Genomic DNA, 24,914 nt, shown 5'->3' on the forward strand with positions numbered 1-24,914 from the left:
TTTTAACAAATGCATAAAAAATATTATTGCTACTTATGAATCATTTAAAAACTCCCTCCCCACATGGTCCAAATAGGTAAACATATTGTTTTGATTCATAATACCCAAAATACCTCACACACACTGTTGCCATATTTTCTCTTGTAAATCATACTGAAACACTGAGGCTGTTGAAACCATTTCATCACAAAATTTATATAATGCTCTGCAGTGCTGTAATCTAATTAATAATGATGTCAACCACACACTCTTCCATACATCAGTGAATTGTTAAATAAATAATCAGGTACTTCCTGAATTATACATACACTAAATAACTAAAATCTTTGATAACATATTAATGCTAACATTGTGACATTCACATAATATTCACCTATCCATGAATCTGAGTTTAATGTACATAAACAAAAATAATGTGGGGCCTGCTGAAGTCCTTCCATGCTCTCCTCCACTCTTGAAACTAAGTGCCCTAATGCGGTATCATAATGGATGAAGTCCTATTGATAAATGTTAAGCATTCATTAGTCATGATAATCTTCAATGTATTTAAGCAACAGAGAGAACAGCATGTGAGAAAATATTTCTAAAATATTTCTTAGGAATGGATGTATGACATTAAATGTAAAATAAAGTAGTCTTCATTTAGTTTCAGTCAGAACAACACTTTTCAGAAGGACATATTATTTGCCTACATTTCCTCTCCCTCCAGTACTATTCCACTCTATTTCTGTGTGTCAAAGGTGGACTCTCCTTACATACTCCCCATCTTACATTATTTCCACAAGCTCAAGCCATCTCAAATCATTATGTTTCATCCACTCTACCATGCATTCCCTTTGTATTCTCTGCTGCATCAGAACTCTCATACAATCCCTCATTACTTTTTTTCTTGTAATAATATAGACATTGTGATTCATTGATAATTCTTCAGACCAGCAAAATCCTAAACTGCATCATTACCAACTGCACCAGTCAGATGTAGTGTTGTCAATGACAAGCAGGTGCTGGCATCACTACCTTTGTTTGTGCTGGAAAGAGTTTTTAGTGCCTCATCTGGGACAACTTTCAATGCTACAATGTCTGACAACAGATTATCATCACCAAGTAATTCACGGTCATTTTCTGCCTGACCCTCTTAATCTACCCAAATGCTACTGAATTTCCTTCCAAGAAAACTCACAAGAATGTGCTGTCAATGGCATGGCTGGAGGGTGAATGACTGTGCAGAGAAATGCTCACGCAATTTTACCTTAACAACCACCCTGCCTCTGTGCACTGCCTTGAAATAAAGAAAAAAAAAGAAATACAGCTTAAATATAAGCCTACAAGAATCTTCATCCTTGTGAAAATATAAGTCTGGAAGAGTTTTGGCTAAGAACCTACTAAAAAGATCTTCATTTCATATATGAATGTTCAGAAATTAAGGCTTTTCAGAGAAAGGTATGAATTCCATATGTACGAGAAGCAATGAGTTGAATCATGCACACATAACTTGTAACAACCCCAAATCCACATACACTCATCCTTTCCACATATCAAATATGTCCAGTATGTTAGAGTGAAACATGAACCTCTACACATACAAGGGCCTCTTACTTTTTCATTTTACACAAACAACTAATTCATCAACTGAGACCATGATCTTCATTTATACCATTTTCAGACTTTTACTTACACCCACCAAAATGCTATTGGAAGTCTCTCAGGTTTGTATGCCAGCATTAGAGAAGAAAATTACGGTACTTACTGGCATACAAGATGCAAATTCTGAAAAAGTCTAATAGCTACCCTTCATCTTATATGCCACAAGTTAACCACAGTTGTCATTAGTTAGTCAAGTTATTAGCATTAGGAGTCTGAGTCTTGGTTTTACAGTGCAGCTGAGCTGAAATACCACTTGTGTACATGGGGAATGTGTAACTTGAAAAAGGTGTACAAATTAGTATCGTAAACCATACCTATTAATACAAAGCAGGAATGGGCCAGTAACAGTAGATCTTACAAGGTTGGAGGGTATTATTGATCAGTATGATGTATCTGTGCTTTTGCAGGATCAACATTTTTCAGTTACATATTACCTTGGGGTAATTTGCTTGACTAATACATTTCACTATGCCTAAAACTGTAATCCTTGAAAACTTTACAAATGGGGTATTCATTACCAGGAATCTCCTAAATCCACAAATTCTGAAGGAAAGGTTGAGTTACAGGGTCAGATGATTAATCACTATAGCTATTAACATTAGTCTTAGAACAATTTTACAAGAAATCCTTTTAATAATGTAATATAAAAACTTCAATTATATGGTATGTGTCCATGACAACAAAGATCGATAATGAAAAAGTGACCCCTATATCTTGCTTTCTGTTAATGCTGGCTCAACAGTACAATATAACTTTAAATAAAATTCAGAAGTATTCCTTTACATGAAATACATAATATTGAGAGAAAGAAACTGCTTACAAACTAATACAATGCAGCATACTCAGTTAAATAAAAAAACTAACCTTCTCCTTCTTCTGAAGCTCATTGACTTTCTTCTCTACATCCTTATACTGAACAGCTACTTCTTCAATCCGGGTATCAACTCTCTGTATTTCACTTTGACTATGATCTAACTGACGTTTACGGTCTTCTACTGAGATTTCTTGCAATGCCTGTCATAAAAAAGAACTTTTAAGAACAAAAAGTATTGAGTTTTATAAAATATACATTATGTGTCTAATAACCATGCAGTAATAAAAGAAAACTGTGTTGCAAGTGAGAGCAAAAATCAAAGGCTAAACACCAAGGGGGAGAAAAAAGTGAAAACTAGAGCGACTATGGATTCAATAGGTGAACCACGGTAAGCATGCAGTCGTGAAAAAGGTATCATTCAACAATTGGAATCTGGACTTTTTAAAATCTAAAGAAGTTTCAGAATAATTACCACAAATATGAACAGTGCCACAGCACTTGGATACTTTTATCTACTTTCTGTTTCTTGGCACACCCTCACTAATATGGGAAACTGCAATTAGGCATAATAATAAAGGAAAAGAGTGAATTGAAAAAATGTGGTATACTGGGGTCCACATGCTATCAATGGACTGAACCAGGGAATGAGAAACATCTGGGGTAAACCATGGATAGGTTTGTAGGGGCAGGATGTGGATAGGGAGTTGTGGTTTTGGCGCATTACACATGACAGATAGAGACCAGGTGTGAACTACTGTGGACTTTTTTTTTTGTGTTTTTCTAGCACTAACTCGATGATGCAGGGGGTAGCGATGTTGTTTCCTGTGGGGCAGTGTGGCACCAAGAATAAATTAAGGCAAGCAAGTACAAGTATGTAGATGAGCACATATGTATATGGTTGTGTGTGTTTGTGCGTATATATATGTTGATATGTGTACATCCTCCCCTCTAGTTTTTACTTTTCCACAAGAAGGAACAGAGAAGGGAGCTAGGTGAAGATTTTCCTTCAAAGGCTTTGTTCCCTGTTCTTGAAGCTACTTCACTAAAGCAGGAAATGGCAAATATGTATGAAAAAAAAGTATATGTGTATATATGAGTGGACAGGTCTTTCATCTTCTGTTTCCTGGTATTACGTCGTTGATACGGGAAATGGCGATCAAGTATAATTATAATAATGCTAATAATACCCAAGGTATGATGTACTTCACTTTGCTTTCATACTTCCATAAACTTTATGTCATTGCAATATGTAGCATGTCACAGAGGGCAACTAAAGGGGGCAAGAGTAGGGGGCTGGAAACCCTCCCTTCTTGCATTTCAAAGAGTCAAGGGGGGGATGCTCATCCTCCTTAAATGCTCAAACTGGGGTATCTGAATGTGTGAGGATGTAACTAAGATGAGAAGAAAGGAGACAGAGGTAGTATGTTTGAGGAAAGAAACCTGGATGATCTGGCTATGAGTGAAACAAAGCTCAAGGGTAAAGGGGATGAAGAGTTTGGGAATGTCTTGGGAGTAAAGTCAGGGGTTGGTGAGAGAACAAAAGCAAAGGAAGGAGTAGCACTACTCCTGAAGCAGGAGTTGTGGGAGTATGTGATAAAGTGTAAGAAAGTACACTCCAGATTGATATGGGTAAAACTGAAAGCAGATGGAGAGAGATGAGTGATTATTGGTGCATATGCACCTGGGCATGAGAAGATCATGAGGCAAGTGTTTTGGGAGCAACTGAGTGCGTGTGTTAGCAGCTTTGATGCACGAAACTGGGTTATAGTGATGGGTCATTTGAATGCAAAGTTGAGTAAAGTGGCAGTTGAGGGTATAATTAGTGTACATGGGATGTTCAGTGTTGAAAATGGAAATGGTGAAGAGCATGTACGTTCGTGTGCTGAAAAAGAACTGGTGATTGGGAATACGTGGTTCAAAAAGAGAGTAGGAGAGATGGCTAGAGAGCATTATTGGTTTACATGTTAATTAATAAGTGCTTGAAAGAGAGACTTTTGGATGTTAATGTGCTGAGAGGGACAAATGGAGGGATGTCTGATCATTATTTTGTGGAGGCAATGGTGAAAATATGTAGAAGTTTTCAGAAAAGAAGAGAGTGGTGAGAGTAAGTGAGCTTGGAAAGGAGACTTGTGTGAGGAAGTACCAGACTTTCAATTCTCAGCAGTAACCTTATGTCTGAACGACTAAACATCAACCTTTTTACATAAAGCACTATTTCGACAAATGAAACTGTTAAAAAGTTAAACACAGAAAATGAATATATCACTAATTACCTGCATTAGTTCATCTTTTCTTCGATGAAGATTGTTTGTAAGGAGGTTCTCCAATTTGTTCTTGTCTGCTTCAAGCTTCATACGACGTGTGAAAGCTTCCTTGTTTTCTTGGGTGAGACGTCTAATGTCATCATTTAACTGGTCAACCTCATGCTGGTCCTAATGGCATAGCAACCTTATGATTAATGAAATGCACCCCTAATATATTTCAAGTAAACATTAGTCAACTGAGATTAAATCAAAGCTTAGAATACAATAAACCATTAAATAGCTCATCTTCATAAGTCTTTATATCACAATAAAAATGATTAAATTAAATACTGAATCATCTAACTGGGGAAAAAATTAAAAATGACAGAAAATGCCACTTGAGAGGTTGGGGGTTAGTTATTGAACAAACTTACTTGAACACTAAGTGTGGCCATAAGATCCTGATGAAGTTCACTCTCTAAACCCTCTTTGGTAGCCATCATTGCTTCTAGGTTTGCTTTCAACTGAGTCAATGATCTCTCCTTTGGCTGTTTAGTGCGTTCAAGCCCTGACTGTTCTTCCTTCATTAATCGAATGTCTGTTTTTACCTTTTCAAACAAATTCCTGCCAAAAAAAAATGAGTAAATGAATATACATCAAAGGACTTTACATCATGACCTCTCCAAATGCATATATGCTACAATAATAAAAGGTATCATGTAATCAAAACCTCTATGCTTGTCATCTCTCTGACCCCAAGAACAGTAAAATACTTGCAGAGATGATATACAGGCCATTCCATTTACTACTAATTATGTTTCTCTTAAAAATACATTTCCTATACATGGTTATTTAACTTGTTTATGGATGGGGTAGTCGGGAAGGTAAATGCAAGAGTTTTGGAGAGGGGCAAGTATGCAGTCTGTTGGGGATGAGAGGGCTTGGGAAGTGAGTCAGTTGTTGTTCAATGATGATACAGCTCTAGTGGCTGATTCGGGTGAAAAACTGCAAAAGTTGGTGACTGAATTTGGAAAAGTGTGTGACAGGAGAAAGTTGAGAGTAAATGTGAATACAAGCAAGGTTATTAGGTTTAGTAGGGTTGAGGGACAAGTTAATTGGAAAATTTGAATGGAGAAAAAAAAAGAATTTTAAATACTTGGGAGTGGACTCAGCAGTAAATGGAGCTATCGAAGTGGAAGTGAGTCACAGGGTGGGGGAGGGAGCAAAGGTTCTGGGAGTGATGAAGAATGTGTGGAAGGAGAGAACGTTATCTCAGAGAGCAAAAATGGGTATGTTTGAAGGAATAGTAGTTCCAACAATTTCATAATGTTGCGAGGCATGGGCTATAGATAGGGTTGTATGGAGGAAGGGATGTGTTGAAAATTAAAAGTTTGAGGACAATATGTGGTATGAGGTGGTTTGACCAAGTAAGTAATGAAAGGGTAAGTGAGATGTGTGAAAATAAAAAGTGTGTGGTTGAAAGAGCAAAAGAGAGTGTGTTGAAATGGTTTGGACATATGGAGAGAATAAGAGAAAAGATTAACAAAGAGTATATAAGTGTCAAAGGTTGTGGGAACATGGAGGAGCAGGAGACCAAATTGTAGGTGGAAGGATGGAGTGAAAAAGATTTTGGGCAATCATGGCCTGAACATACAGGAGGGTGAGAGGTGTGCAAGAAATAGGGTGAATTAGAACAATGCGGTATGCTGGGGTCAAAGTGCTGTCAATGGAGTGAACCAGGGTATGTGAAACGTCTGTGGGGCCTGGAAGTGGATGGGGAGCTGTGGTTTTGGTGCATTGCACATGCCAGCTAGAGGTTGAGTGTGAACGAATGTGGCCTTTTTTGTCTTTTTCTTACGCTACCTCGCTGAAGCAGGGGGTAGCAAAAAGTAAGGCTGTATGTGGCTTTTATAGATCTGAAGACAGCATAATCTGAAGAAAGCATAAAGGGATACCTTAAGAATATGTGGGGTAGGGGACAACTGTTAGATGGTGAGAGAACCTTTCATCTATATATATGCTGAATGCTATTGGCAAGCCCTCTTATAAAGAGCAAATGCATGTGCAAGAGTGGATGGAGAGTTCGAGTGAAAGCTTTGGTATACTTGTAGGTGTGAGGGTGGGCTGTGTGATGTCACCATGGCTTTTTAAAATATAAATGGCTGGAGTGATTGAGAGAGATCAAAGCAAAACTAGGGCAACGAGAAGCATAGACGGAGTGTGGTGGCTAACAACAAGCCTTTTTATGGATGATACCATGAAGTTTGCTGAGAGTGAAGAGTTGTTGAAGGTTGTGTGTTTTACGATGTGTGGAGGCATAGGCAATTGAAGGTCAATGCGAGTAAAAGTAAAGTAATGGTGCCTGAAAGGAAACAGAGTGAAAGTATAAAGGTACAAATCCATATAGAGAGAAAGAACATACTAAATTGTGTTAAAGATATTGTGGGAGAAACAGTTGAAGAAGTGACAGAATTTAAGCATTTAAGAGCTGTCTGGGTAGGTTTGGTGACATGGAATGACAGATAAGGGGGAATGCAGTACAGAGTATGAGTCAAAGGATCCCTTAGTAAAATAATGAAGGGTAGAGGTCTAAGTACAGAAGTAAAGAAAGGATTAAGGGACAGCATTGTCCTCCCAACTTTGACCTATGCAGCCAAAATATGGACATGGAATGAGTCACAGAGGTTAAGAATCCAAGCTGTGGAAAGGAGCTACTTGAGACAGGCATGTGGTATGACTAGATGGAATGAAGAAAAATATGGGTGTATGAAAGATTTGGTATTGCAGAGAATGCAATGAGAATGAGCTGTGGAGTGGTAGAGTAAGTGAAACATAATACTTTGAGGTAGTTTGGGCATGTGGAAAGAGTGCAAGGAACTTTACATGGAGCTGAAGCGAGAGGAAGATCACCTGCAACACAGAGAAAAAGAGAGGAAGAAAAATGATGGAAGAATACATATATATTTATTAATTTCATTTATTGTACTTTGTCACTATGGAAGAATACATACATATTCATTCACTTCATTCATTGTACTTTGCCGCTGTCTCCCGCTTTAGCGAGGTAGCGCAAGGAAACAGACAAAAGAATGGCCCAACCCACCCACATACACATGTATATACATAAAAACCCACACACACACATATACATACCTATACATTTCAACATATACATACATACATAACAAAGACATACATATAAACATGTGCATATTCATACATGATGCCTTCATCCATTCCCACCACCACCCCGCCAGACATGAAATGGCATCCCCCTCCCCCGCGTGTGCACGAGGTAGTGCTAGGAAAAGACAACAAAGGTCACATTTGTTCACACTCAGTCTCTAGCTGTCATGTGTAATGCACTGAAACCACAGCTCCCTTTCCACATCTAGGTCTCACAAAACTTTCCATGGTTTACCCCAAACACTTCACATGCCCTGGTTCAATCCACTGACAGTACGTCCACCCTGGTATACCACATCATTCCAATTCACTCTATTCCTTGCATGCCTTTCACCCTCCTGCATGTTCAGGCCTGAATCGCTCAAAAATATTTTTCACTCCATCCTTCCACCTCCAATTTTGGTCTCCCACTTCTTGTTCCCTCCACCTCTGACACATTTATTCTCTTTGTCAATCTTTCCTCACTCCTTCTCTCCAAGTGACCAAACCTGAAATATTTCAATACACCCTCTTCTGATCTCTCAACCACACTCTTTTTATTACCACTCATCTCTCTTACCCTTTCATAACTTACTGGATCAAACCACCTCATACAGTATGTATACACCAAAATGATCTGGCAAGCATTTAACACGTCTCCCAACACAAGTGCTTAAATACCACCTCACCAGACATACACTCAAATGAAACTGCACGCTGAAGACTGAAGTTGCACTTTCTCAACTAAAACACTGATTAAACATACTGCAACACCCTCATGCCCATGAAGCAACTTCCAGACTCATGACAATGAATACTTACTCATAATGTGTCCAGCAATCACCTCTCACAGACATACAAATATCACCATACTATTCATGATCTAACCCTTGATGAGGCAAGCTTCCTCAGTGCTGTAAAATCCCTAAATGGATTAGGGAAGTAAAAGTAATGGGTAATGGGGACTTCAGTAAAAGGGGCTAACGGAGAGTTGATAACAACTAGTGGTGATGTGAGAAGGAGATGGAGTGAGTATTTTGAAGGTTTGATGAATGTGTTTGATGATAGAGTGGCAGATATAGGGTGTTTTGGTCGAGATGGTGTGCAAAGTGAGAGGGTTAGGGAAAATGATTTGATAAACAGTGAGAGGTAGTAAAAGCTCTGCAGAAGATGAAAGCAGGCAAGGCAGCAGGTTTGGATGGTATTGCAGTGGAATTTATTAAAAAAAAAAAAAGGGGGTGACTGTATTGTTGACTGGTTGGTAAGGTTATCTAATGTATGTATAACTCATGGTGAGGTGCCTGAGGATTCGCAGAATGCTTGCATAGTGCCATTGTACAAAGGCAAAGGGGATAAGAGTGAGTGCTCAAATTACAGAGGTATAAGTTTGTTGAGGATTCCTGGGAAATTATATGGGAGGGTATTGATTGAGGAGGTGAAGGCATGTACAGAGCATTAGATTGGGGAAGAGCAGTGTGGTTTCAAAAGTGGTAGAGGATGTGTGGATCAGGTTTTTGCTTTGAAGAATGTATGTGAGAAATACTTACAAAAGCAAATGGATTTGTATGTGGCATTTATGGATCTGGAGAAGGCATATGATAAGAGTTGATAAGATGCTCTGTGGAAGGAATTAAGAATATATGGTGTGGGAGGCAAGTTGTCAGAAGCAGTGAAAAGTTTTTATCGAGGATGTAAGGTATGTGTACATGTAGGAAGAGAGGAAAGTGATTGGTTCTCAGTGAATGTAGGTTTGCGGCACGGGTGTGTGATGTCTCCATGCTTGTTGAATTTGTTTATGGATGGGGTTGTTAGGGAGGTGAATGCAAGAGTTTTGGAAAGAGGGGCAAGTATGCAGTCTGTTGTGGATGAGAGAGCTTGGGAAGTGAGTCAGTTGTTGTTCGCTGATGATACAGCACTGGTGGCTGATTCGTGTGAGAAACTGCTGAAGCTGGTGATCGAGTTTGGTAAAGTGTGTGAAAGAAGAAAGCTGAGAGTAAATGTGAATAAGAGCAAGGTTATTGGGTACAGTAGGGTTGGGGGAAAAGTCAATTGGGAGGTAAGTTTGAATGGAGAAAAGCTGGAGGAAGTGAAGTGTTTTAGATATCTGGGAGTAGATTTGGCAGTGGATGGAACCATGGAAGCGGAAGTGAATCATAGGGTGGGGAGGGGGCGAAAGTTCTGGGAGTGTTGAAGAATGTGTGGAAGTCGAGGACATTATCTCGGAAAGCAAAAATGGCTATGTTTGAAGGAATAGTGGTTCCAACAATGTTATATGGTTGCGAGGCGTGGGCTATGGATAGAGTTGTGCGAAGGAGGGTGGATGTGCTGGAAATGAGATGTTTGAGGACAATATGTGGTGTGAGGTGGTTTGATCGAGTAAGTAATGTAAGGGTAAGAGAGATGTGTGGTAATAAAAAGAGTGTGGTTGAGAGAGCAGAAGAAGGTGTTTAGAAATGGTTTGGTCACATGGAGAGAATGAGTGAGGAAAGATTGACAAAGAGGATATATGTGTCAGAGGTGGAGGGAATGAGGAGAAGTGGGAGACCAAACTGGAGGTGGAAAGATGGAGTGAAAAGGATTTTGAGTGATTGGGGCCTGAACATGCAGGAGGGTGAAAGGCATGCAAGGAATAGAGTGAATTGGAATGACGTGGTATACTGGGGTCGATGTGTTATCAATGGATTGAACCAGGGCATGTGAAGCATCTGGGGTAAACCATGGACAGTTCTGTGGGGCCTGGATGTGGAAAGGGAGCTGTGGTTTCGGTGCATTATTACACGACAGCTAGAGACAGTGTGAACGAATGTGGCCTTTGTTGTCTTTTCCAACCGCTACCTCGCACACATGAGGGGGGGGAGGGGGTTGTTATTTCATGTGTGGTGGGGTGGCGATGGGAATGAATAAAGACAGACGGTATGAATTATGTACACGTGTATATCGTGTATACATGTATATGTCTGTGTGTGTGATATATGTATACATTGAAAAGTATAGGTATGTATATTTGTGTGTGTGGACATGTATGTATATACATGTGTATGTTTGTGGGTTGGGCCATTCTTTAGTCTGTTTCCTTGTGCTACCTCGCTAACATGGGAGACAGCAACAAAGCAAAATATAAATAAATAATAATATTTATTATACAGTAGACCCTCAATTCAATGAATTAACAGGGGGTAGGAGTGTCCGTTAATGTTGAAAATGTCAATTATAACCTAGTTGAAGTGTAGTTGAAGAAATAAAGATTTTAGTAAAAGAGAAAAGACAAGTGTTTGAGTGATACTTACAAAGGAGTGCAAATGATAGGGAGATGTATTAGATTAAGCAGCAGGAGATCAAGAGGAAGGTGCAGGGGTTGAAAAAGAGGGCAAATGAGAGTTGAGGTGAGAGTATCATTAAACTTTTGGGAGAATATAAAGATATTTTAGGGGGAGGTAAATAATTTTAAAAATCATTATCAATTAATGTACACTATTGTTAACAGTCTAGTCCATTAAATTTGAAATCTGTTATATCAGGGTACATTACTTCAAGTGTTTACTGTATTCATTATTTATTACATTTGATCACCATTTCCCACATAAGCGAGGTAGCGCATACAAACAGATGAAATGAGACCTGCCCACTCATGTACAAATACATAAATATGTCAGTTTGTAGCAGGGGTGCGTGATGTCTCTATGGCTGTTTAACTTGTCTATGGATGGGGTTATTAGGGAGGTGAATGCAAGTTTTGGAGAGGGGCAAGTAAGCAGTCTGTTGCGGATGAGAGGGTGTGGAAAGTGAGTCAGTTGCTGTTCGCTAATGATACAGCGCTGGTGGCTGATTCTGGTGAGAAACTGCTGAAGAAGGTGACTGAGTTTGGTAAGGTGTGTGAAAAAAGAAAGTTGAGAGTAAATGTGAAAAAGAGCAAGGTTGTTCGTTTCAGTAGGGTTGAGGGACAAGCAAACTGGGAGGTAAGTTTGAATGGAGAAAAACTGGAGGAAATGAAGTGTTTTAGATATCAGGGCATGACTTTGCAGGCGGATGGAACCATGGAAGCAGAAGTGAGTCACAGGGTGGGGGAGGGGAAGAAGGTTCTGGGGGCACTGAAGAACGTGTGGAAGTCAAGAACATTATCTCTGAGAGTAAAAATGGGTGTTTGAAGGAATAGTGGTTCCAACAATGTTATATTGTTGTGAGGCAAGGGCTATAGATAGGGTTGTGCAGGGGAGAGTGGACGTGTTGGAAATGAAATGTCTGAGGACAATATGTGGTGGGAGGTGGTTTGATTGAGTAAGTAATGAAAGGGTAAGAGAGAGGTTTGGATATATAAAGAGTAAGCCGGGAAAGAGCAGAAGACGGTGTATTGAAATTGTCCAGTCACATGACATGGAAAGAATGAGTGGGAAAAGATTGACCAAGAGGATATATGTGTCAGAGGAGGAGGGAACAAGAAGTGGAAGACCGAATTGGAGGTGGAAGAATGGAGTGAAAAAGATTTTGAGTGATCAGGGCCTGAACATACAGGAGGGTGAAAGTGTGCTAAGAATAGAGTGAATTGGAACGATGGTATACCAGGGTCGATATGCTGTCAATGTATTAACCATGGCAAGTGAAGCTTGAAGGGTAAACCATGGAAAGTTTTGTGAGGCCTGGATGTGAAAAAGGAGTTGTGGTTTCGGTGCCTTACACATGACAGCTAAAGACTGAGTGTGAACAAATGTAGCCTTTGTTGCCTTTTCTTAGCACTACCCTGCATGCACATGGTGGAAGGGGGATGCCATTTCATGTGTGGCCCCAAAGACCTTTCCATAGTTTATCTTGGACGTTTCACATGACTTGGTTCAGTCCACTGATGGCACGTCGACCTCAGTATACCACATCGTTCCACTTCACTCTATTCCATGCACACCTTTCATCCTCCTGCATGTCCAGACCCTGATCGCTCGAATTCTTTTTCACTCTATCCCTCTGTTTCCAATTTGGTCTCCTGCTTCTCCTTGTCCCTTTCCTCTCTAGCATATTGTTCTCCTCATCAACCTTTCCTCTCTCATTCTCTCCATATATCCAAACCATTACAACACATCCTCTTCTGCTCTCTCAACCACACTCTTTTTATTACCACACATCTCTCCTACCCTTTCATTACTTATTTGATCAAACAACCTCACACCAAATAATGTTCTCAAACATTTCATTTCCAACACATCCACCCTCCTCCACACAACCCTATCTATAGCCCATGCCTTGCAACCATATAACATTGTTGTAACTACAATTCCTTCAAACACTGATTTCTGCTCTCCAAGATAACATTCTCTCTCTAATGCCACTTCCAGCTGGAATTCCCTCAAGGGGGTGGCCATGGCAATAGTCTCCATAACTTGAGACTTCAATAAGGTATTAATGACCTATTAAGTGAGACTAAAGTCTCTATTGATATCTTAATCCCTTAAACAAAAATTTCAATTGCACACAATTTGAAATCATTCCTCTAACATTCTCTTCCAAATCATAAATCACTAACTGCAGTGCACTTGGGGAAAACATTAGCTATAAATGAAACCATCAGGTACATCAAAACTTCTTACTTGGCTTTGCTGTTCTTAATCTCTGTCTTCTGCATCTCGGATACAATCTTATTAATTTCTTGTTCTGTATTCCTCAGAGTTTCTTGTAATGTTCTCAGCTCAGTTTCAGCTGATATTATCTGATCCCGCAATTCAGACCTTGTCTTCTGGATCTCTAAACGTGATCTTGATGTGTTAAAGTACCCACCAGTCAAGGAGCCTTTACTTGACACCTGTCATAACAAACTTGCTTATTTTCTATCAGATATGTGAATTATGTTTCTTGGTAGTGGTGGTGGTAGGGGGGACACACACACAAAACTACAAGAGAAAGCAACAACCTAGGGATATATTGAAAAGGAACTTCCACTTATTAGAAATGAGAAAGGGAGTCATGAACATCATTCATTCTGACACAAGATACTAATTAGGCCTTAATTCTCATCATGTTGACTGAAGTCTTCTGGAAAATATGACACTGAACTGTCTCACACCAAGTTATATACAATGCTGCTGTATCAGGTTCCCAGTCACTGTAGCTCACACACACACACACACACACAAAACTACAAGAGAAAGCAACAACCTAGGGATAAATTGTAAAGGAACTTCCACTTATTAATAGAAATGGGAAAGGGAGTCATGAACATCATTCATTCTGACACGTGAACTACTAATTAGGACTGAATTCTCATCATGTTGACAGATGTCTTCAGGAAAATATGACACTGAACTCTCTCAAGCCAGGTTATATACAATGCTGCTGTATCAGGCTCCCAGTCACTGCAGCTCAGCACTCCCTGATTTGTCAGTTCCTCTCACATATCTACTCTCATTCAACCAAGTCCTGCCCACCAGTTTGGAAGCTGCTGTCAGCCAACTCTGACTCCAGATCCCCTACCTACAACCAGTGAGACTTATGACTATCCATACATATGACAGGAAAAAAATATATACATAAAGAAAAAAAATAAATATGAACTAAAGAATCTTAAATAAAAGGTAAAAAGAAACTACAGAATCATATAATATAGCTGGTTAATATAAAATGAGATAATTATGACTGAAACTAAGATAAAAGACTGCTGTACAGATATACGAATTCTACATTCCATGATGATCACACCCATTTCAAGATCTGATCAGTCAGTCAGAATGGAACTTGGACATATGTCAGGGAGGGGGTGTATAATATTGGGTGCATACACTATCCATCTCCTTATCTGTCCAATCCTTTGTGGATAGTGTAATTTATCCTATCAGGGGAGATGTCCTGCTTATCCACATGCACCACTACTACTATGGTCATTCTATAGTTTCTAAAGGTCAACATCAACACAATACCAGTGAGCTATAAGTAGGCAACAAGTGGCTAGATTGGTGGGTGGAACTTTGAACTGAGCATGCAGGCAACAGGAACCGAAAAAGGAAGCATCATGCCACATCAACTGGGAATCTGATCCAGCATCAGTGTATATAACCCCATGTGAGACACTTAGTCACATTCTCCTGAGGAACACAACTATTGAAAAATTGAGATTTAAATCCTGTTTAACGAGTCATAAACACCGACAGAGTGACTGAGATGTCAGAGATACTGAAATGCTGCATAAAATAATATCGTAAGTCTCCTTGATTTTTCTGAATAATGTATTTAATCTTAAATAGGCAAATTGAGTCAATAATTACCCCTACATTTAAAAAAGTATACATTAAAGGCTTAATATAAGGATATAGTAATAGCAAAAATACACACCTTGAAATTAAAGGTAAAGTATTCCCATACTTACTTGATCTCCATCAAGAGTTACACAATCAAGTCGAGTTGATCGTGCAAGATGAGTAGCGACTTCTAAGTTACGACAAATCAGAGTACGCCCAAAAATATACTTCAGTGCCTTATGATATCGTTCCGAGTAAGTCAGCTTGCTCACCATTGGAATGGCATCCTGCAGATGTCAGATTCATTTGAATGTAGAGTAAACAATCTTAATATTAAGGAACTTTTGAGACAGGACTGAGAACACAATACAAATCACTACAGATAGATAGGAAATAAGAGTATGTGGGAAAATGTTGGAATGAAAAGCGGTTAGTAGTCATAATGAATGATAAAAACCATTCCTAATCTCTTTCTTTCATACTTGATTTGCCATTTCTCTCATTAACAAGGTAGTGCCACGACCAGGAAAAAGAAAAAGGCCTCATTTGCTCATCTATTTTCTTGTTGCAATAAATAATGCACTAAAACCACAGCCCCCTATCCCGTACCAAGCCCTACACAGCTTTCTGAGATCTTACCCTGTATCTCATGCCTTCGTTTAGTCCACTGAGAGCAAGTTGCCCCATATGTATCACATCACTCCAATTCACTCTAACTCATGCATGCTTTTCAACTTCCTGGAAATTCAGGCCCATGTGCTCAAAACCTTTTTTGCTCTATCCTTCCATCTCCAATTTGGTCTCCCACTTCTCCCTCTCTTGATAAATATATGCTTTTTATCAACCTCTCCTTACTCATTCTCTCCAATACATTTCAATACACCAACTCTCTCAACCATACTCTTCTTGTTACCATACCTCACACTTACCCTTTTATTACTTGATCAACCTTTCTCACATGTTGTCCTTAGCATTTCATTTCCCACATATCCACCCTCTTCCAAACATTCTCACCTACAGAACATGTCTCAACCATTCAACATAATTTGTTGTCCCATTCGTTCTGTTAGTTTTTGCACATTATCTGCTTCCTTCCAAAACATCATCTTGTTCTCCCAAAAATTTACTGATACTCGCTCACCCCCAAATCTCATTTCCCTCTTTTTCAGTCCATGCACTTTCTTCTTGACCTCCTGCTGCTTTCTCTTATACATCAACCAATCATTTGCACTCCTTACCTGTAAGTACCATCCAAATGCCTCTTTTCGTCTTCATCACACCACTCACCACCTTTTATAATTTGTCCACCTCCCACCTTTTGCATGCCAAATGCATCTCTTACATGTGCCAGCACTACTTACCTAAATACCTCCCATTCCTTGCCCACTCCCTCTGCTTCATTTACTCTCATATTTTGTGATTCTGTAACTAACCTCTCCTGGTATTTCTTTACACAAGTCTCTTCCAAGCTCACTTACTCTCATCACTGAAAGTGTTCTTCTTTTCTGAAAACCTCCGAAATCTTCATCCTAGCCTGCAAAAGATAGTTATCAAACATCCCATCAGCTGCCCATCTCAGCAAACATCCAAAAGATTCTCTTTTATACGCCAATCAATTAATATGTAATTCAATAATGCATGACGACCATCTCAACTCATGTACGTATAACTGTAATTGTCCCTCTTTTTAAACTAAGCATCCTCAATGACCAGTCCTTTTTCTGCACAAAACTCCACAAGCTGTTCACCATTTCCATTCTTTTCTTTTAAACTATTCGCCATTTCCCGCGTTAGCGAGGTAGATTAAGAACAGAGGACTGGGCCTTTTTTGGAATATCCTCACCTGGCCCCCTCTGTTCCTCCTCCTTTTTTTTTTTTCCTGTCTCCCGCGTTTGTGAGGTAGCGCAAGGAAACAGACGAAAGAAATGGCCCAACCCACCCCCATACACATGTATATACATACGTCCACACACGCAAATATACATACCTACACAGCTTTCCATGGTTTACCACAGACGCTTCACATGCCCTGATTCAATCCACTGACAGCACGTCAACCCCGGTATACCACATCAATCCAATTCACTCTATTCCTTGCCCTCCTTTCACCCTCCTGCATGTTCAGGCCCCGATCACACAAAATCTTTTTCACTCCATCTTTCCACCTCCAATTTGGTCTCCCACTTCTCCTCGTTCCCTCCACCTCCGACACATATATCCTCTTGGTCAATCTTTCCTCACTCATTCTCTCCATGTGCCCAAACCATTTCAAAACACCCTCTTCTGCTCTCTCAACCACGCTCTTTTTATTTCCACACATCTCTCTTACCCTTACGTTACTTACTCGATCAACCCACCTCACACCACACATTGTCCTCAAACATCTCATTTCCAGCACATCCATCCTCCTGCGCACAATTCTATCCATATCCCATGCCTCGCAACCATACAACATTGTTGGAACCACTATTCCTTCAAACATACCCATTTTTGCTTTCCGAGATAATGTTCTCGACTTCCACACATTCTTCAACGCTCCCAGGATTTTCGCAACCTCCCCCACCCTATGATCCACTTCCGTTTCCATGGTTCCATCTGCTGCCAGATCCACTCCCACATATCTAAAACACTTTACTTCCTCCAGTTTTTCTCCATTCAAACTTACCTCCCAATTGACTTGACCCTTACATGTGCCCTCTTCTCTGTTCCTTCTTTTGGAAAAAAAAAAAAAAAAACTATTCGCCATTTCCTGCGTTAGCGAGGTAGCGTTAAGAACTGAGGACTGGGCCTTTGTGGAATATCCTCACCTGGCTCCAATCTGTTCCTTCTTTTGGAAAATTAAAAAAAAAAAAAAAAAAAACGAGAGGGGAGGATTTCCAGCCCCCCGCTCCCTCCTCTTTTAGTCGCCTTCTATGACACGCAGGGAATACGTGGGAAGTATTCTTAATCCCCTATCCCAGGGATAATATATATATATTTTTTTTTTTTTTTTTTTTTTTTTATACTTTGTCGCTGTCTCCCGCGTTTGCGAGGTAGCGCAAGGAAACAGACGAAAGAAATGGCCCAACCCCCCCCCCCATACACATGTACATACACACGTCCACACACGCAAATATACATACCTACACAGCTTTCCATGGTTTACCCCAGACGCTTCACATGCCTTGCTTCAATCCACTGACAGCACGTCAACCCCTGTATACCACATGACTCCAATTCACTCTATTACTTGCCCTCCTTTCACCCTCCTGCATGTTCAGGCCCCGATCACACAAAATCTTTTTCACTCCATCTTTCCACCTCCAATTTGGTCTCCCTCTTCTCCTCGTTCCCTCCACCTCCGACACATATATCCTCTTGGTCAATCTCTCCTCACTCATTCTCTCCATGTGCCCAAACCATTTCAAAACACCCTCTTCTGCTCTCTCAACCACGCTCTTTTTATTTCCACACATCTCTCTTACCCTTACGTTACTTACTCGATCAAACCACCTCACACCACACATTGTCCTCAAACATCTCATTTCCAGCACATCCATCCTCCTGCGCACATCTCTATCCATAGCCCACGCCTCGCAACCATACAGCATTGTTGGAACCACTATTCCCTCAAACATACCCATTTTTGCTTTCCGAGATAATGTTCTCGACTTCCACACATTTTTCAAGGCTCCCAAAATTTTCGCCCCCTCCCCCACCCTATGATCCACTTCCGCTTCCATGGTTCCATCCGCTGACAGATCCACTCCCAGATATCTAAAACACTTCACTTCCTCCAGTTTTTCTCCATTCAAACTCACCTCCCAATTGACTTGACCCTCACCCCTACTGTACCTAATAACCTTGCTCTTATTCACATTTACTCTCAACTTTCTTCTTCCACACACTTTACCAAACTCAGTCACCAGCTTCTGCAGTTTCTCACATGAATCAGCCACCAGCGCTGTATCATCAGCGAACAACAATTGACTCACTTCCCAAGCTCTCTCATCCCCAACAGACTTCATACTTGCCCCTCTTTCCAGGACTCTTGCATTTACCTCCCTTACAACCCCATCCATAAACAAATTAAACAACCATGGAGACATCACACACCCCTGCCGCAAACCTACATTCACTGAGAACCAATCACTTTCCTCTCTTCCTACACGTACACATGCCTTACATCCTCGATAAAAACTTTTCACTGCTTCTAACAACTTGCCTCCCACACCATATATTCTTAATACCTTCCACAGAGCATCTCTATCAACTCTATCATATGCCTTCTCCAGATCCATAAATGCTACATACAAATCCATTTGCTTTTCTAAGTATTTCTCACATACATTCTTCAAAGCAAACACCTGATCCACACATTTTTTTTTTTTATACTTTGTCGCTGTCTCCCGCGTTTGCGATATATTATTTATTTATTTATTTATTTTGCTTTGTCGCTGTCTCCCACGTTTGCGAGGTAGCGCAAGGAAGCATCATACCATCAACAGCCACTTTACTCGCCTTCGCACTTAAATCACCCATTACTAATATCCAGTCTCTAACATAAAAATGTAAACACACTCACTGAGCTGCTCCCAAAACACTTGCTTCTAATGACCAAGTGCATACACACTAATAATGCCACATCTCTTGCCATCCATTTTCAATCTCAACCACATCATTCTAGAATTTACTAAAGCTAATTTTATAACACATGAGAGTACTATGATTATAAGAATGGATCAATGTGAATGATAGACTTGCAACAAAACATGTCAAAGTAAGTGGAACTGAAGATATCAATCCATCTATCTATATTTCTGATGCCTGTTCCCAACTGGAACTCCCTCAAAGGGTTGGCCATAGCAACAGTTCCCATAACTAGCGAATTCCAATGCTGCTTCTAACCTTTAGTGCCTTATACTCAACAGGCCACTGGCAAATGGCAACTATAGCATAATGCTTGCAGTTGCTCCAGCCTACTACTCCCTAATGGAGATATACCGATTGAAAATCAAAATACATTTGTGAATTATAAGTACACAGAATGATGAATGGAAAAGGCTGAAACTCTATTATGATGAGCAAGTACAGGCAAAAAATGCCAGCAATAATGATAAATACACCAAATTTCCAAGATGTGAACCAAAGATGAGTTATGTCTTAATTCTGATGCAATCTTTTCTCTGATTCTTTTAAACCTTCATTTTGAAGACATATTTCTATTTAAAAGCTTATCTGCTCACACATTATATCACAAAGCTACTTAATTAGTTTCTGAAGGATCAATGTCTATTACAAAGCTACTTACATTAATTTGAGAATAATCAATGTCATTTTTACAAAAAACTTATCTTAGTTTGAGATTAATCGACGTCTATTACAACAACACTTACATTAGTTTGAGGATAATCAATGTCTTTTACTGTAAGTCTGTTGAGTGGCATGAATGTCACTTCACCAGGTAACTTCTGTTTATTCATCTCTTTCAAAATCTGAGTGCCAATCTTGTCAGACTCAACAATGTGATGGAATAGTCTGCAAAAGGAAATACATATTAGATACTTCTACAAATAATCACATACAACACATGTTCTTTACTATCCAAGACGTACAGTCAATTTACACTAATTCACCTTAACAATCTTCATAAACCATATTCCTCCACTTCCAGTGAGTGAGTCTCTATATCCACTATGCATCTTTAATTCACATATGGAAAAACAAAACTGTGTAAAACTTTACACCATCAACTCAAATCCTACATCTATATTTCTTCCTAAAAGAAACTTGGAAGTAATAGGCTACCATAATCTATAATTTTCAATGGCATTTTCAAGAGAGGTAAAAGTCTTTTCTTTCTTTTCTTTCAAACTATTCGCCATTTCCCGCATTAGCGAGGTAGCGTTAAGAACAGGGGACTGGGCCTTTGAGGGAATACCCTCACCTGGCCCAATTCTCTGTTCCTTCTTTTGAAAAAAAAAAAAAAAAAAAAAAAAAAAAAAAAAAAAAAAACCGAGAGGGGAGGATTTCCAGCCCCCCGCTCCCTCCCCTTTTAGTCGCCTTCTACGACACACAGGGAATACGTGGGAAGTATTCTTAATCCCCTATACTTGATTGCCGTTTCCTGCTTCAGTGAGGTAGTACCAGGAAACAGATTGAACCAGGGCATGTGAAGTGTCTGGGGTAAACCATGGAAAGTTTTGTGGGGCCTGGATGCGGAAAGGGAGCTGTGGTTTTGGTGCATTACACATGACAGATAGAGACTGAGTGTGAATGAGTGGCCTTTGTTGTCATTTCCTAACGCTACCTCGCCCACACATGGGGGGAGGGGGGTGTCATTTCATGTGTGGCAGGATGGCAGCAGGAATGGATGAAGGAAGCATGTATGAATATGTATATGTCAGTGTATGTATATATATGTATACATTGAAATGTATAGGTATGTTTATGTGCGTGTGTAGAAGTGTATGTATATACATGTGTATGTGGGTGGGTTGGGCCATTCTTACATCTGTTTCCTTGCGCTACCTCGCTAATGCAGGCGACAGCAACAAAGTATAATAAATATATACATATATAGACATGCACATATACACACATGTAGTATTCATACTTGCTTACCTTCAACCATTCCCAGCACCACACTGCCCCACAGGAAACAGCATTGCCAACCTCTGGGTGTGTGTGTGTGTGTGTGTGTGTGTCACACTCAGGTCTCTAGTTGTCATATGTAATGCACCGAAATCACAGCTTCCTATCCATATCCAGGCCCCCTAGGCTTTCCATGGTTCATCCAAAATGTTTCACATGCCCTGGTTCAGTCCAATGACAGCACGTTGTCTCCAGTATACCACATCGTTTCAATTCACTCTATGTTCAGGCCCTAATCACTCAAAATCTTTCTCATTCCAACCTTCCACCTCTAATTTGGTCTTTCACTTCCCAGATCGGGGTTTCTAGGTAATAATTTCCAATTTTTTTTGTTTGTCCCATTTCTTTTTCCATATCATTTTACAGGATAATTACGACAATGTCTATGAGGGTATGACAAATCTGAGTACTTGGAGTCTAAACATGTAAAAGGGTGAAAGGCACACAGAAGATAAGAGTGAAATAGAGCGATATGCTGTAAATGGACTGAACCAGGACATGTGAAGTAGTCAGAGGAAACCATGAAAAGGTCTATGGGGACTGGTTGTAAATAGATGTTGTAGTTTTGGTGCATTACACAAGACTGAGAGAGAATGGATGTAAATGAATATGTCTACATTTGCCTGTTCCTGGTGCTACCTTGCTAATGTGGGGAAATAGCAAACAAGTACAAATAAATGAAAGAGCTTTCTAGTAAACCCCAAGTTTTATAATTCTGAATCTTCCTTGCTGAGATGCTTTCAAACTTCAAACACTATTTTTAAGCTTTTATTTTGCTCCCATGCATAGATCACTGTGTCTCTTTCACAGAAGGGCATATGTAGGAATGCTTCTGCCAATAGTTTCTACTTACTGCTTCTGTCTTTTGCTCTTACCATTTTTCCAAACAGCTGGGCTAGCACACAGTGCTCATTACAGGAAAATCTACAGTTACGAGGACTGAGTCTTGTGACAAGGAGACTTTGTATGTTTGCAGAAAGAATGTCAGAAGTCCATTTGAGTGCGAGGCAGAAAGAAAAAACAGTTACCAGGGTCAGAAAAGTGCCAACTGACAGCCAATGAAGTACTCACTATTGCAGGCATCATTAATCCCCTGATTCCCAGGTGGGTAGTACCAGTAAACCTCACTCGTCAGTGACTGCCTACCAACTACTACCTACTTAATTCACCTGGTGAAAATAATCTTTAAAAAATATGGACACTTACTTGTTCCCTGCAGTAACTTCCACTGCAGTATATATGGATCGTTCACACTCAAAGTTCTCAATGAGAAGTCCATAGTACTGAGTAACAATTTCACCAAGGTGGCCACCACGTTCTCTAAATGTATCCAGAACTTTCTGAACACTATCCCGACCATTAAGAATCGGCTGAAATGTACAAACATGCTCAATGAAAGTGAAGCCAACTAAATATAAATATAACTTAGGTGTATGTAATAATGAAAGGAAATAGTACAGACTGCTTTTAAACATAGACCAAAGGTTAGAATCTTCAACAGATCACATGTTAAAAGGCATCGATACATAAACCTTTTTCCCTTAAAAAAAAAAAAAAAAAAAATGCTGCCACTAGATACCCCCTACACAATGTTCCAGATGTACATGGTAAGTGACAGAACCATCAAATGAAGTATGGATACAATGTATACAATAGAACACACATAGCTTTACACTATTTTTTTGTGCTGATAGCGATCAACTAAGAATACAATTCACACATTATATATATAACGGGGATGTCCAAAGATTCAAGAAGGAAATACCTTTAGAGAAACATTTTTTTTTTTTTTGCTTTGTCGCTGTCTCCCGCATTTGCAAGGTAGCGCAAGGAAACAGACGAAAGAAATGGCCCAACCCACCCCCATACACATGTATATACATACGTCCACACATGCAAATATACATACCTACACAGCTTTCCATGGCTTACCCCAGATGCTTCACATGCCCTGATTCAATCCACTGACAGCACGTCAACCCCGGTATACCACATCAATCCAATTCACTCTATTCCTTGCCCTCCTTTCACCCTCCTGCATGTTCAGGCCCCGATCACACAAAATCTTTTTCACTCCATCTTTCCACCTCCAATTTGGTCTCCCACTTCTCCTCGTTCCCTCCACCTCCGACACATATATCCTATTGGTCAATCTTTCCTCATTCATTCTCTCCATGTGCCCAAACCATTTCAAAACACCCTCTTCTGCTCTCTCAACCACGCTCTTTTTATTTCCACACATCTCTCTTACCCTTACGTTACTTACTCGATCAAACCACCTCACACCACACATTGTCCTCAAACATCTCATTTCCAGCACATCCATCCTCCTGTGCACAACTCTATCCATAGCCCACGCCTCGCAACCATACAACATTGTTGGAACCACCATTCCTTCAAACATACCCATTTTTGCTTTCCAAGATAATGTTCTCGACTTCCACACATTCTTCAACACTCCCAGGATTTTCGCCCCCTCCCCCACCCTATGATCCACTTCCGCTTCCATGGTTCCATCCGCTGCCAGATTCACTCCCAGATATCTAAAACACTTCACTTCCTCCAGTTTTTCTCCATTCAAACTTACCTCCCAATTGACTTGACCCTCAACCCTACTGTACCTAATAACCTTGCTCTTATTCGCATTTACTCTTAACTTTCTTCTTTCACACACTTTACCAAACTCAGTCACCAGCTTCTGCAGTTTCTCACATGAATCAGCCACCAGTGCTGTATCATCAGCGAACAACAACTGACTCACTTCCCAAGCTCTCTCATCCACAACAAACTTCATACTTGCCCCTCTTTCCAAAACTCTTGCATTCACCTCCCTAACAACCCCATCCATAAACAAATTAAACAACCATGGAGACATCACACACCCCTGCCGCAAACCTACATTCACTGAGAACCAATCACTCTCCTCTCTTCCTACACGTACACATGACTTACATCCTCGATAAAAACTTTTCACTGCTTCTGACAACTTGCCTCCCACACCATATATTCTTAATACCTTCCACAGAGCATCTCTATCAACTCTATCATATGCCTTCTCCAGATCCATAAATGCTACATACAAATCCATTTGTATAAAACATCTGGCTAATGTGGGGAGTAACATAAGGTCTCTATCTGGGGGCTGTGTTGTAGCAGTTCAGCAAGCATCACAGAAGTGTTGTGTCAGTAGACACCTCAAGA

The 24,914-nt window shown here is 40.0% G+C and overlaps 1 protein-coding gene across 5 annotated transcripts in view; it reads right to left on the bottom strand.

Moving 5' to 3' along the window:
* Window positions 1-24,914, bottom strand: part of SMC3 (structural maintenance of chromosomes 3) — a 173,779-nt gene that overhangs the window by 20,703 nt on the left and 128,162 nt on the right. For all 5 annotated transcript variants that reach the window (XM_071681294.1, XM_071681293.1, XM_071681295.1 and 2 more), the window contains 7 exons: window positions 22,920-23,083; window positions 20,456-20,597; window positions 15,209-15,367; window positions 13,440-13,651; window positions 5,136-5,325; window positions 4,732-4,890; window positions 2,509-2,658 (listed from right to left, as the gene is read on the bottom strand). In XM_071681294.1, the coding sequence (XP_071537395.1) occupies window positions 2,509-2,658; window positions 4,732-4,890; window positions 5,136-5,325; window positions 13,440-13,651; window positions 15,209-15,367; window positions 20,456-20,597; window positions 22,920-23,083 (1,176 nt within the window). The remainder of the gene's footprint in view (window positions 1-2,508; window positions 2,659-4,731; window positions 4,891-5,135; window positions 5,326-13,439; window positions 13,652-15,208; window positions 15,368-20,455; window positions 20,598-22,919; window positions 23,084-24,914) is intronic.

The sequence above is a fragment of the Panulirus ornatus genome, chromosome 32 (genome assembly GCF_036320965.1).
Source record: "Panulirus ornatus isolate Po-2019 chromosome 32, ASM3632096v1, whole genome shotgun sequence".
NCBI lineage: Eukaryota > Metazoa > Arthropoda > Malacostraca > Decapoda > Palinuridae > Panulirus > Panulirus ornatus.